Genomic DNA, 13182 nt, shown 5'->3' with positions numbered 1-13182 from the left:
ATGAGGAGATGTGGGCCTCAACAGTCCATCAGGACCAAGTAAGTGACCCCAGTGTCCAGGAGGAAGGAGATGAACTGTCCTGATACTATAATGACTAACTGGAGCTCCCTGTTAGAGATAACAGTGGTCAGGCCAAAGGAACCCGGTCCCCTTCAGTCATCCAAGGCCAGGATGGCTAGACGTTGGCTGGAGGGTAGTGTGTGCATCTAATGTCTCTATGTCACAAGGGGCACAGGGACGGTCAACAGTTCAGTGTCCCTCTTGGGGACACCTTGGACGTGGTCCAGGTAGCCTGCAGGGATTAGGACAGGCCTGGACCCAATGACCCTCCTGACCACATTTGAAGCAGGAACCCAATGGTGCTTGAACTCTAAGAGGCAAAGGAGCTCAGGCAGTCCCCAAAGCTGGTTGAATGACCGTGGCCAGAGTTTGGTATTTCTGTTTACAGGCTTTTTCTTCTCTCCCACGGTCCACCTTAAAGGGCTTAAAGGGCTAAGACTTCTGCCAGTGGGGTTAGGCATCCTCTCTTCAAACATTAAAGCTTGGCCCTACTGCTGGGGAAGCTCTGGGAAAAGCAATAGGCCATAAGGGGTTGTCCGCCCTCTGAATTTTCAGGGTCTAGATTGGTTTACTGTAAGAGAGTCATTGTGAGGAGTTCTAGGAACTGAGACAGGTTTTCCTGTTTGTCCCGGACAACTTCTTGGAGTTTTTCATAGTTAACTGGTTTAAAGGCAGCCTTATGGAGACCAGCCAGGAGGAAGGCTGTAAACTGATCTCTAGCTAGAATGCCACCTGGGGTATTATAGTCCCAGCCCCAGCCAGGTGTGCTGCATTAGTTTGGTGGATTTCATCTGCATGTGCTCTAGCCTGCTCTCAAACTCACCTGTGTTCCTCAGGGAGTAGGTTGTTAGCTAGAAATATATATCATGGAAGTGAGGCTATACAATTGGGTGATACATTGGAACTCTTTGATGAAAGAAGCAGAGTTAGATGTATAAGACCCCAGGGTTTTTCTTTGTTTTCTATTTGAGAGAGTTCATTTAATGAAAAGGGGATATGTGCACTGGAGAGATGGCTCAGTGATTAAGAGCACTGGCTGCTTTTCTAGGGGTCCTGAGTTCAATTCCTAGTAACGGCATGGTGGCTCACAACCATCTGCAGTGCTATCTGATGCCCTCTTCTGGCCTGCAGGCATACATGCAAACAGAACACTGTATATATAAATAAATCTTTTTTAAAAAAGAAGAAAAAGAAAAGGGGGCATGTACCTTAACCAGTCCATCCACACCGGCCACTTCTCACAAAGGGAGAACTGTGGCCGGGGTTGGGCTGGGTAGAGAGAGATGGAGAGGGTCTCATAGCGGAGTGGGAACCATTAATGGGGGAGTTGAAGTGGGTGCTGGAGTTGGACAGTTAGAATGGCCTGTTACTGAGGAGGTTGAAGGGGCTGGAGGACAGTGGAGGGTTCCTCTAGCCCAGACTTCATAGCTAGGAGGAGCTGAGTGGTGGGACAGGAAGGACAGAGGGAAGTTTTGGAGCTAAGGTAAGAGAAAGCTTGGATATAACAGCACCTCCTTCCACTTACCCAATCTCTGGCAAAAGTTGCAAAGGTCCTGTATAATATTGGGATCCAGGTTGCCGGTTAGTGACCACTTTGATCTAAAGGTTATTGGGGTCAGACTTGACTGACTGCAAAGGCACATAAACTTAGAATCCCTTAAGTCTATGCTAAGTATAGAGGTCTAAGGTTTTTCCAAGAGACATCCCAGATGGGAGCATGGAGGTATGTCGGAAGATGCAGGTCCCATGAGTGAGGCAGAGAAATAAAATCCAAAGGCCTGAAATTCCTAGCTTCCCAGGAATCCAGGAAGGGTTGGAGTGAGTAGGCACAAACTATTCAGTAAGTCATCACGCAAAGAATAGAGGCCAAGGGCTGAATAGGCACAAGCTGTTCAGTAAGTCATCACGGAAGAAATGAGAGCTCTGAGAGAGACGTCACTGCCTGATATCAGGCCTTGTGGGCGGGACCAAAAGGCAAGAAACCACGCTCAAGAGAGAGTAAGCCTCACTCCATTTTGGAAAATGGCCAAAGGTGAGTATCGGCAGAGGATCAACCACAGCCTTAAAGACTGTGGTTGGGGATTCCTTTGCCTCCAAGAATACCAGAGCGGTGCCGGATACTAAACTGCTACTCCCAGGGATCTAGGGAAGTGTTTACACCACAGGAAGAAGGGAAACTTTCCAATCATACATGTATTGCGGGGAGAGCCCATCGATCCGTTAAGTGGAAAGTGAGCCTGTTGCAGGTAGACTGGGAGCAGGATCTGGGCATGCCTCAGACTGTCTGTGGGCAGGAGCCACCGCTAGGAGAGCCAGTCTTGGCACCAATGTTGTCGTTTAAAGGGCGGAGGAAGGAAAGTCACAACATGCAATAGAACTCAAGTGGGAGGTTTATTGGGGGTGGGGATGGAGGTTGATGAAGAGATGGCAGTGAGTGGAGGAGAGAGAGAATGAGGGCTGGAAGGGGCTTAACTTTTATGCGGGGATATACCTCTTGCGCACAGGGAGAGGTTGCATCTGAGAACATATTCTCTCAGGACCCTGAGAGCGGGCCAGTGTAAATGCCTGAATGCTAACAATTCATCCCTCCCCTCAACACATGGCAGCCTTCATATTTTCTGTGAAACTTACTCTTTTTTAGATTGATTTATTATTTTGACTGCATGTATATCTGTTTACCACATGCGCACAGTGTCCTTGGAGGCTAGAAGAAATTATTAGATCCCCTGGAATTGGAGATAGAGATGGTTGTGAGTCACAGTGTGGGTGCTAGGACTTGAACCTGGATCCTGTAGAAGAGTCAGTGTGTCGGTGCTCTTAGCCACTGAGCCATTTCTCCAGCCCTGAGTTTGGGTTTCTCCATAGCTTTTTTTGGTTCCTGTCCTGAAACTAGTTCTTCTAGACTAGGCTGACCTCGAACTCACGGAGATCCCCCTGCCTCTGCCTCCCGAGTGGTGGGATTAAAGGGTGTGGCCCCATCACCTGGGGAGTTTGACTTCTTAGGTACCATAAGTGAAATATACATACCTTCTTTGGGTTTCTATCTTTATTGAAGAGACACAATGACCATGGCAACTCTTATAGAGGAAAACATTTAATTGGGGTAGCTGGGTTACAGTTCAGAGGTTCAGTCCATTATCATCATGGTAGGACATGACTGCATGTAAGCAGACATGGTACTGGCAAAGGATCTGAGAGTCCTACATCTCGTAGGCAACAGGAAGTAGTCTGAGACACTGGGCAGTATCTTGAGCATATTTGAGACCTCAAAGCCCACCTCCACAGTGGCACACTTCCTCCAATACCTACTCCAATAAGGCCACATTTCCTTTGGGGGTCATTTTCTTTCAAATAACCTCACATACATATCGCGCGCACGTGTGTATACAACCTCTTTACACTTGCTTTCCACAAAAATAATGAAAAATGTGTGTATATATATTACACACACATTTGGAGATTAATGGGCACATTCTGGATGTGTTTCACATATTTCCTGAATGGTTTCACATATTTCCACACAGAACTCCAAACTCGTATCTATTCATCCGGCCCACCACCCGATTATATTTGTCTCCAGGAGAGCTTGACTGCTGTTCCCTTTTCCCAGGAGTGCAGTGCCTAATTCTGCTGCTTCTCCCATACAGCTCCAGCCACTCTGCCTCCTCTGAACTAGATACATACATGAGTCCCACAAACTGGTTCCAAACCCTAGAATGCTTCTCCCATACAGCACCAGCCACTCAGCCTCCTCTGAACTAGATACACACATGAGCCCCACAAACTGGCTCCAGACCCTACAATGTCCCATCTGGACCTGGTGTCCATATTTTTTCAAGGAGCCCAGGGTGCTCCTTAGGCAGGCACTCTCAGAAGTGCTCACCCGTGGACAGGGTGGGTTGATGGTCACCAGAAGCCTTGCTGCCACAGAAGCCTGAATCCACAGTGCAAATCCCTATGCAACTACTTGTCCCTTGTCCTTTCTATGAAATGGGCATGAAAACTCCCAAGCCTGGGGGAAAATGAGCACGAAGAAAGTTAGTACCCGTGGCTATACTTTGTAAAGCTTGAGGAATATTCATATTCGAGGACTGTTGGCCTTACCTCCAAGTCCAGCCCTGTTTCTGCAGCTGTTTGGGTCCTTAGCGAGGGTCCTTCCCGATTGCTGACTGTTGTGGGACCAGCCCCGTCAGCACTAGGGTATGCAAAGAAAATCCATGAATGAGGCGGGGCTACTTTTCTATCTGATGGGTAAATAAGGAAACATGCTTTCTGCTGGCAACCTAAAAAAAAGGAGGTGGGGGAGAGACAAACTCACTTTCCTACTTTCCTGATGGTAACTTCTCCTTTCCTTTTAGTCCCTCTCATCACGTGCAAACGTTTCTCTCCTGCCCAGTTACATGTTCCAACACTCAGTTACAGCGTCTCTTCTCACATGACTGCACATCTTCCTTTGCATCCGTTTCTCCTCTGTAGCTCTTTTCTATACAGCTCATTTTCCCTGCCCCCACACAGGTCCAAATCTCCACACAGCCACGGCTGTCCATCTCCTTTTCATATCCTCTCACCATCCGGCACTTTCCACAATTCCTAGGCACAGCTCCTCTGTGCAGCAGCAGCTTTCACACAGCTCTTCCTCACACCCATTCACACACACGTACTACTCCATCAGTCACTCCTTCTTTACTCTCTCTCACTCATTCTCTCCTGCTTCTTCTTCTTCATCTCTCCCACTCCTGTCTCCCATGGCCGTCTTCTCCCAGCACCTCTGCTCCTCTCTGCCACCCCTGACTCCTCTTTCTCTATTCTGCTGCCTCTTGCCCTTCGCTCTCTGCCTCCCTGCATCTCTGCCCTCTGCTGCTTCTGCCTTCTCTTCCTCGCTGCCTCTCTTCTTACAGTCAAAGTCTAGACAATTATAGGTTGTTTTACAGGGCTCTACCCAAACTCCAAACGCAAGTTAAGTCACGTAGTTTCTCTCAGGCTAGGATTGTCACAGTCACCCGTGCACGTAGATCTAAGTTGGTGAGGGTTCCCAGACAGAAAATGACATCGGAAATCAAGACTTAACAATAACAGCTGGACCTTGAGCCTGAGACTGGGACTACGTGCCGACTAAGGTTGTTTCAAACAACAAAACAACACCTGGGAGAATGGCCTTGTGTTTTAGTTTCCAGGGGTAACCAGATGATGTCTGTAAAGGCAATCAGCCTGCTTTGACTCTGCTGAGGTCTTGGCTAAATGTGTAAAAGGCTACTTTGATAGCTGAGAAATCTATGTCAGTCTGAGTTATAAAAAATATCCTAGTATTATTTCTGTTCATCGGTATTATGTAACAAACCAAATCATCCTCTAGATCATCCATAGCTATATGTGTGCCCACTAGATGAAGTATATGCATGAGATAAACACACAAGTAGTGGGAATACACCAAAGCTGTTATTAGGGAAGAAATGACGTTCTTAGGGAAGAAATAAAGTTCTTAGGGAAGAAATGAAATTCTTAGGGAAGAAATGAAGTGAGTCAGAGAAGTTACAAACAGGAGCAACTGGTTTCCACAGCTAGTGACCCCACAACTTTTCCTAGGGCTCCCTGCCAGGGAATCATGCACCTGGTGGGCTGACCTGTGGACACTAATTGTCATCTGTCTATCCTGCTGCTGTCGTGGCAGCTCCCAGGGCCTGTATGGCACAAGATTGGAAGAGGCTGTTTCCCTTTGTTATAGCATGGTGGAGGGCGTTCTGTGGGGACATGGGGAAGGGTGCCAGCCGAGGTCTCTCTTTTCTCCTCTTCCTCCTCCTCTTCCTCCTCCTCCTTTTTCTTTTTTCTCTTTTTTGGTTTTTCGAGACAGGGTTTCTCTGTGGTTTTGGAGCCTGTCCTGGAACTAGCTCTTGTAGACCAGGCTGGTCTCGAACTCACAGAGATCCTCCTGCCTCTGCCTCCCAAGTGCTGGGATTAAAGGTGTGCGCCACCACCGCCCGGCCCTCCTCCTTTTTCGAAACATAGTTTCTCTGTAGCTTTGGGGGCTGTCCTGGAACATGCTTTATAGACCAAGCTGGCCTCAAACTCACAGAGATCCTCCTGTCTCTGCTTCCTGAGTGCTGGCATAAAGGCATATGCCACCATTGCCTGACTATTTCTTTCTTCTTTTCTTTTTTATTATCCTCTTCCTCCTTTTTCCTTCCTTCTTCTCTTCTTTTTCTCTTCTTCTTCTTTTTCTTCTTCTACAACAAATGTGGCTGGAAAGATGGCTCAGTGGTTAATGATAGATCCCTGGCGGCTCTTCCAGAGGACTCAGGTTTGATTCTCAGCACCCACGTGAAGGTTCACAACCATCTGTAACTCCAGGATCTGACACCCTCTTATGGTCTCTGAGGAAACCAGGTGTGCACATGGTCGCAGATAAGCAAGCAAAACATCCTTTCACATACCAAAATAAAATAAAAATAAAGACACAAAATCATTATGGTCACCCTTCATCATTACCTCCTCCAATTCTAATTATCTCCCAAACACCTCACTTTCAAATACCAGCATCCTATGTCCTCGGAAGTCAATGTCCAGCACCCAAGTGCTTTGGAAAGACATTCGAATCATATCTGTCAGAAAATGCCTAAAACAGTGGGACTTCACAGCAGGGCTGCTTCTGTGGTTCTTTTCAGTTTATTGCAAGTTGACTTCCATAGTCCCAGTTAAAAGTGTGACCGTAGGTGGATTGGGCAGTTTATGAGGTCACTGGCTGTGGGTCCAGGATCTATCCCTGGTACATGAACTGGCTTTTTGGATCCCATTTCCTATGGAGAGATACCTTGCTCAGCCTAGACGCAGTGGGGAGGGCCTTGATCAGGCCTCAATGCAATGATGGGACATTCTTTGTTGCCTCTGAGAGGTCATACCCTCCCTGAGGAACAGATGGGAATGAGGTGAGGGGAAGGTTGGTGGGGTGGGATGAGGACAGAGAGGAAGAACTGGGATTGATATGTAAAATTAAAAAAAAAAAGTGCAACCCTCACGTAATTGCACTTAGAGATTGTTAAACCTGTGGCACAGGACAGAAGGGGAGCTCAACTCATTAGAAGACAGACTTCGGTGTAAAAGAATATGACCTGTAGTCCCAGAGTGTGGAAAGCTAAAATGGAACATCTCATAAGATTCAAGGCCAGCTGGGCTATAGAATGAGACCCTGTTTCAAAACTCCTCACCAAGGGCCAGTGAGGTAGCTCAGCAGGTAGGGCACTGAGACCCTGAGTTCAAACCTCTCCCCCCCCCAGGGCTCCTGTGATGGCCGCAGAGACCTGACTCTCACAAATTGTCCTCTGACCTCCACAAGCACACAGTGTACAGCCCTTCTGTCCCTGCCCTCCACCAAAATAAATTTTAAAAATAAGGAAAAAAAAAAAAACCCACTCCCATCAAAAATAAAAAATAGGATGGGCTGGGGAGATGGCTCAAGCATGAGTTTGAATCCCCAGAACCCATGTGAAGCCAGGTGCAATAGCACATCTTTAATCCCAGGGCTTCCATGACCAAATGGGAAGCAGGGACAGGAGACATACGTACCCTAGAAGCTCATGACCAGCCAGCCTAGGGTAAGCAGTAACAAGCAGCAGAACTGACACCTGAGATTGTCCTCTGACCTCCACATGTGTACCATAGCATGCAGGTGCCACAGCCCCCACACACACATACACACCCCCAAAAAGCTATAAAAAATAAAAATGACATTAATTCCAGTTGAGCACACACACACACTGATTTTTCCCTCCTAATTCCCTTCCCTCCCTCCCCCTGCACTGGGATTATTATGATGACACACCACCTCTCGCCATAAGGAATATCTTCCCAGGTTTATTTTTGGTGCCTTCTCTGTGAGCGCCGGCATGGAATTTCTTCATGCATTGAAACAACAGGAGTATCACACTTCTACTGGTAAAATGGCATCAAGGGGCCCCACCTATTCAAGATGGGGACCTTGACTCTCTGCTGAGAAAGACAGGGACAGCCAGGGAGTAGAAGGTAGCCTTTGCCCAGTTCTGGAGCAGGCTGCCGCTCAGGCTCCATGAGGCACGGGAAGTCTGTCCTCTGGTGAAGCAAGTAGGGCTCAAACTGGGCCAGATACAGAGCCAGGGAAGCTGGGTATGCAAAACGGCAGGTGTTGGTGAACCTGCCCTCATCCTTCACAGGGGTTGCCCGTTTCTGTGGTGGGAAGAAGCCAGGGACTCCCAAGTCTTTTGCAGTCATGTAGGGTCTTTTGAAGGCAGGGTACCCATCCTCCAGCTTGGGGTTGGGGTTGGGCATGGGCCTGTAAAACTCTTTGTTCCGGAGCTGAGTGTCAAGCTTGGCCTGCTGTAGAAACAAAGAGAAGACTGAGAAAAGTCACCAAGGCAGTGTCCCTCAAAGCGCACCAAACAAAATGCATACTGCTTTAAAAAAATGGGAAGTTCAGGGCTGGAGAGAAGACTTGAGTAGTGAGGGCACCGGCTGCTCTTGCAAATGACCGAGGTGCCATTCCCAGAACCCATGCGGAGGCTCACAACCATCTCTAACCCCAGTTCCCAAGGATCTGACACTCCTGTGGCCTCTGTGGACTTTAGGAATGCACGGACATATATTCAGGCAAAGACCCATACACATAAAATAGTTATTTGGGTTTCTCTGTGTAGCCTTAGTTATACTAGAACTCACTCTGTAGACCAGGCTGGCCTCAGACTCACAGAGATTCACCTGCCTCTCCTTCTGAAGCACGGGGATTAAAGGTGAGCTGCGCCACAACCCGGCCAGTTTTAATTTTTTTATAGCACTTTATTGTGTGTGTTTGGTTGTGCATCTGTGTAGTTGATCAGTGTATACGTGTGTGTGGGCATCCTAGCATACATGTACTTCACACACATACAAACATAAATAATATAAAATTTAAAAAGGAAAAAGGCAGGCAATGGGGCACACACTTCTAACCCCAGCACTTGGGAGGTAGAAGCAGGTGGAACTCTGAGTTATAGCCTGGGCTATAAAGCCAGTACCACAAAACTAGGGCTCTATAGAGAGACAAACCTTGTCTCGAAAAGCAAAACAAAAAGAAAATTATGGCCTCACACCATATGATTCCATACTCACCAAATTTGTGAGACCTTTCAAGCTGCACAAGACAACCGTGGCCACCCACCGCTAGGAATGGTATGAACCAGAGTAAGCTTTTAGGGGAAACTGCATTGCCCTGATCTTGAGAATCAGGAGAAGCTCTGGCACGTTAGGATGAACTTCCTCTTCACAGAAACATCCAAGTGGGGCAAAATCAGCTCAAGTGTCCCCCAAGGAAAGGGACACCCACACTGTGAAGAGTTCGTAGAGTGTAAAACTACACAGAGAATGAATGATACCGGTGAAGCTTAGCGAGAGGGAAAGCTACAGAAAGGTATGAATAATTCGCATGAATAATGGGGCTGGAGAAATGGCTTGCTGTTTATTAGCACTTGCTGCTCTTGCAAAGGGTTAAAGTTTGGTTCCCAGCACCTACATGGCAGCTTAAAACCAGCTAACTACAATACCAAAAGATCTGACACCCTCCTTTGGCCTCCGTGGACTCCAGGCATACATATAATGCACATACATGTATGCAGGCCAACATACACATGAATCGGTTTTTATTACATAGTACATTTTATTTTTATATGTGTGTGTGCACACACGTGCACTCTCGAGACACACAGGGATCGGGTGGGGTTGTGTGCGTATCTGTAAGAGCACATGTGGAAGCCAGAGATCAACCTCATAGGTTGTTTCTCAGGGACCATCCACCTTGTCTTTTGAGACAGGGTCTCTCACTGGTGCCCATCTGGGTAGACTACATAACCAATGAGCTCCAGGGATCTTCCTCTCTCAGCCTCTCTAGGACTGGGATTATAAGCACATGCTTTTTAAGTGGATTTTAGGGATCAAACTCAGATCCTCATGCTTGTACAGAGAGTAGTTTACCAGATGAGTAATCTCCCCAGCTCAAGTAACTCCATCTTTAAAATGAAAGAAGAGGAGAGGCAGAATAGAAGAGAAAGAAGAGGGGTGCTAGGTCTGGGTGTGTAGCTCACTGATAGAGTGCCTGCCCTTCTGAGTTCAGTCCCCAGCACCACGTGCTATCTTTTGCACACGCCTGTCTTCCCAGGACTCAAGAGGAGGAAGCAGGAGTATCAGAAATTCAAGTTTAAGTGCATCCTTTGGCTATATAGCAAGCTTAAGGTTAGACCACATGAGACCTTATTTCAAAATAAACAACATGAAAAATTAAAGGAATTCTACAAACACATTAAGCTAACATTCAGAATATGGAAGTAAGCAAAGGAGTGCTTTTACACATGCCATGCTTGAGCTGGTTAATAATGAGTGCATTGGTGCTGGTTCTATCAGTGTTAAATTTTTGTTGCATTTAGTTATTTACTGTATATGTATGTATACACATCACAGTATATGTGGAGGTATACACACATGCCATGGTATATGTGGAATTCAGAAAACAACTGTGAGAGTTAGTTCACTGCCTCTATCATGTGGGTTCTAGGAGTTGAACTCAGGCTTGGTGGCAAGCACCTCTACCAGCTGAGCCTCTCAGTGGCCCTTATCAGTGTTATTTAAACTATAAATGTATAATGCTTCCAGTTTTACGTGTGCTATATATTTTGGCATATCACATGCATGTGTACACACATACAAACGTGCAAAACCTCTAAGGGAAATCCCCTGCCACTGACTATTTTAAAAACCACAATGTCCACACTAAAATAAAAATCATGGGCCTGGAGAAATGGTTCAGTCGTTAAGAGCATTTGCTGCACCTGTTGAGGACCAGGGTTCAGTCGCCAGCTGGTTTGGTGGCTCACAATCATCCAGCACTCTGGTTCCAGAGGGTCCAACACTTTCTTCTGACTTCTTAAGACACTGTATGCTTGTAGCGCTCACACACACACATCAGGGGAAACACATACAAAATAAAATAATAAAGATCATCCCAGGGAATCATAGATTGGATAAGAGACCTGCAACTCTCCCTACCTCTTGTGGTGTGACTCTGGAGTATTTGTGCTTTCCGAAGGGCTTATAGTCGACCATGTACGAACTTTGGTATATGTCTAGGTCCACGTAGTTCTAGAAGAGAGAAAATGAAACAAGAGCCTGGCCCTGTCATTCTTCAGCCTAAAGCTCTTTCAAGACTTATTGGCTATAAAGTAACAGCCAGCTTTGGGGCCTGGCATCCTACCATGGTCACAGGAGCCTGGCACATGCTTGCTGCCTGATAAAAACAAAAATGTTCTCTTTGCCAATGGGCAAACTCCTATGCATATTCTAAGACCCAGATCAAATGTCACTTTCCCCAGTCAGCCTCCCACTTCCTAATGCCCCAGCTTTCAAAAACAAAAACCTTCCTCCTTTCCCCTCTGCTTCAGTAATATGTCTGGCAGGTGTTCCTCCAGGAGAGCACAGTCTGACCTCTGAGGGCATCTGCGCGCACACACACACACAAATAAATCTTTTTTGAGGGGGGGAGGGTTTACTTTGTGGTTTTGTTTATTAATTACATTAATTTTATTTTATTGTTTTACACAGTCTTTTTTTTATTGAAAAAATTTCTGCCTTCTCCCCGCCTCCCATTTCTCTCCCTCCCCCTACAAATAAATCTTAAAAAAATAATTTAATGAAGTAGCTGGGTATGGTGGTAAACACTTATAAAACATCATTTGGGAGGTAGAAGCAGGAAGTTCAAGATTACAAGGCACATGGATCACAGAAGACACTGGCTGCTAGTCAGGCATGGTGGTGCACACCTCTAATCCCAGCATTTGGGAGACAGAGGCAAGTGATCTCGGTGAGTTCAAGGCCAGCCTAATCTACATAGTGAGTTCCAAGACAGCCAGGACTGTGGAAAGAGACCTTGTCTCAAAAACAAAAACAAACAAAGCAAAAACATTGACTCCAAAGAACAAAAACCACCAAAGAACAAGCAAGCTGTGACAGAAAGATGGGTCAACTGTTAAGAGCACTTGCTAATCTTGTAGAGAACCTGGGTTTAGTTCCCAGCACCCATATAGAAGCTCACAGCCAGACATAACTTCAGTTCCAGGATATTCAATGCCTTCCTCTGGCTTCTGTGAGTGCCAGGCACACACATACACATGGATAAATGCAAAACACATACACACAAAAATAAATAAAAGTAAACAAATCTTTTTAAGGTCAACAAAAAGAATTTAGCCAAGTGTGGGATTTAATTGAGGAGGCAGAAACAAGTGGATCTCTGTGGGTTTGAGTGATGTGGGATTCCTCTCTGTATGCTGTGAATACATTGGTTGATTAAGGAACTGCTTTGGGCCTATAGTAGAGCTATAGGGGACAGAGCTAGGCAGGGAAAACTAAACAGAATGCTGGGAGAAAGAAGGGTAGAGTCAGATAGAAATGGCAGCCAGAGACAGATGCTGGGAACTTTACCAGGTAAGCCACTGCCACATGGCAATACACAGATTAATGGAGATGGGTTAAATTAAGATGTAAGAGCTAGCCAATAAGAAGTTAAAGCTAATGGGCCAAGCAGTGATTTAAATAATATGGTTTCTCTGTGATTATTTGGGGACTAAGTGGCCAGGAATGAAACAAATGGCCTCCCTCCAACATGTTAGAGGGGACAAAAACCTACATTGCTCACCTTTTTGGGGTTCACCACACGTGCCATGGCCAAGGACCTAGAAAGACATATCAGTTAGCCCTGCTCTGCCTCAAGCAGGGGCAATATCCCACTATTTCCACAGCTATGCAAGCAGGCAGGACTGCTCCGGTCCCTTTAGTCCATCCCTCTCCACCTTCCCTAAGATTCTGCCTTACATATTCCCTGGAGCCAGGGGAGGCCCTAGGGATGGGTGTATGGTGCCCTGTGACAAAGGGACTATAAGCAGGATTCAGAGGAATTAGAATTCACTCAGAATATCAGCTCTGCCTTGCGAAAAGGTGCATCAGACAGCAAGGCAAGTTTGATAACCAGTTTATGAAAGAACAGAAGCCATGACTTTACAGCATCTGCCAATCCCTAGGCTGTAAATCCCCCAGCATGGCCATTCTGAGCTTCTAACACATCACTCGCTGATGCTG

General features: G+C 46.5%; 1 protein-coding gene across 2 annotated transcripts; it reads right to left on the bottom strand.

Annotated features, from left to right (window-relative positions):
- Nucleotides 1-7980: 7980 nt before the first annotated feature.
- Spmip9 (sperm microtubule inner protein 9) lies at nt 7981-12769 on the bottom strand. 2 transcript variants are annotated; one of them, XM_057793189.1, is made up of 3 exons: nt 12743-12769; nt 11098-11190; nt 7981-8403 (listed from the first exon to the last, which is right to left on the bottom strand). In XM_057793189.1, the coding sequence occupies exons 1-3, from the start codon at nt 12767-12769 to the stop codon at nt 7981-7983; spliced, it is 543 nt and encodes a 180-aa protein (XP_057649172.1). The 2 variants fall into 2 exon arrangements, with proteins under 2 accessions (XP_057649172.1, XP_057649182.1); XM_057793199.1 differs by having other exon boundaries at nt 7981-8400.
- Nucleotides 12770-13182: the final 413 nt, after the last annotated feature.

This window comes from Chionomys nivalis, chromosome 1 (assembly GCF_950005125.1).
Source record: "Chionomys nivalis chromosome 1, mChiNiv1.1, whole genome shotgun sequence".
NCBI classification, from domain to species: domain Eukaryota; kingdom Metazoa; phylum Chordata; class Mammalia; order Rodentia; family Cricetidae; genus Chionomys; species Chionomys nivalis.
The sequence above is the reverse complement of the archived record's forward strand: the minus strand, read 5'-3'. Positions and strand labels throughout refer to the sequence as shown.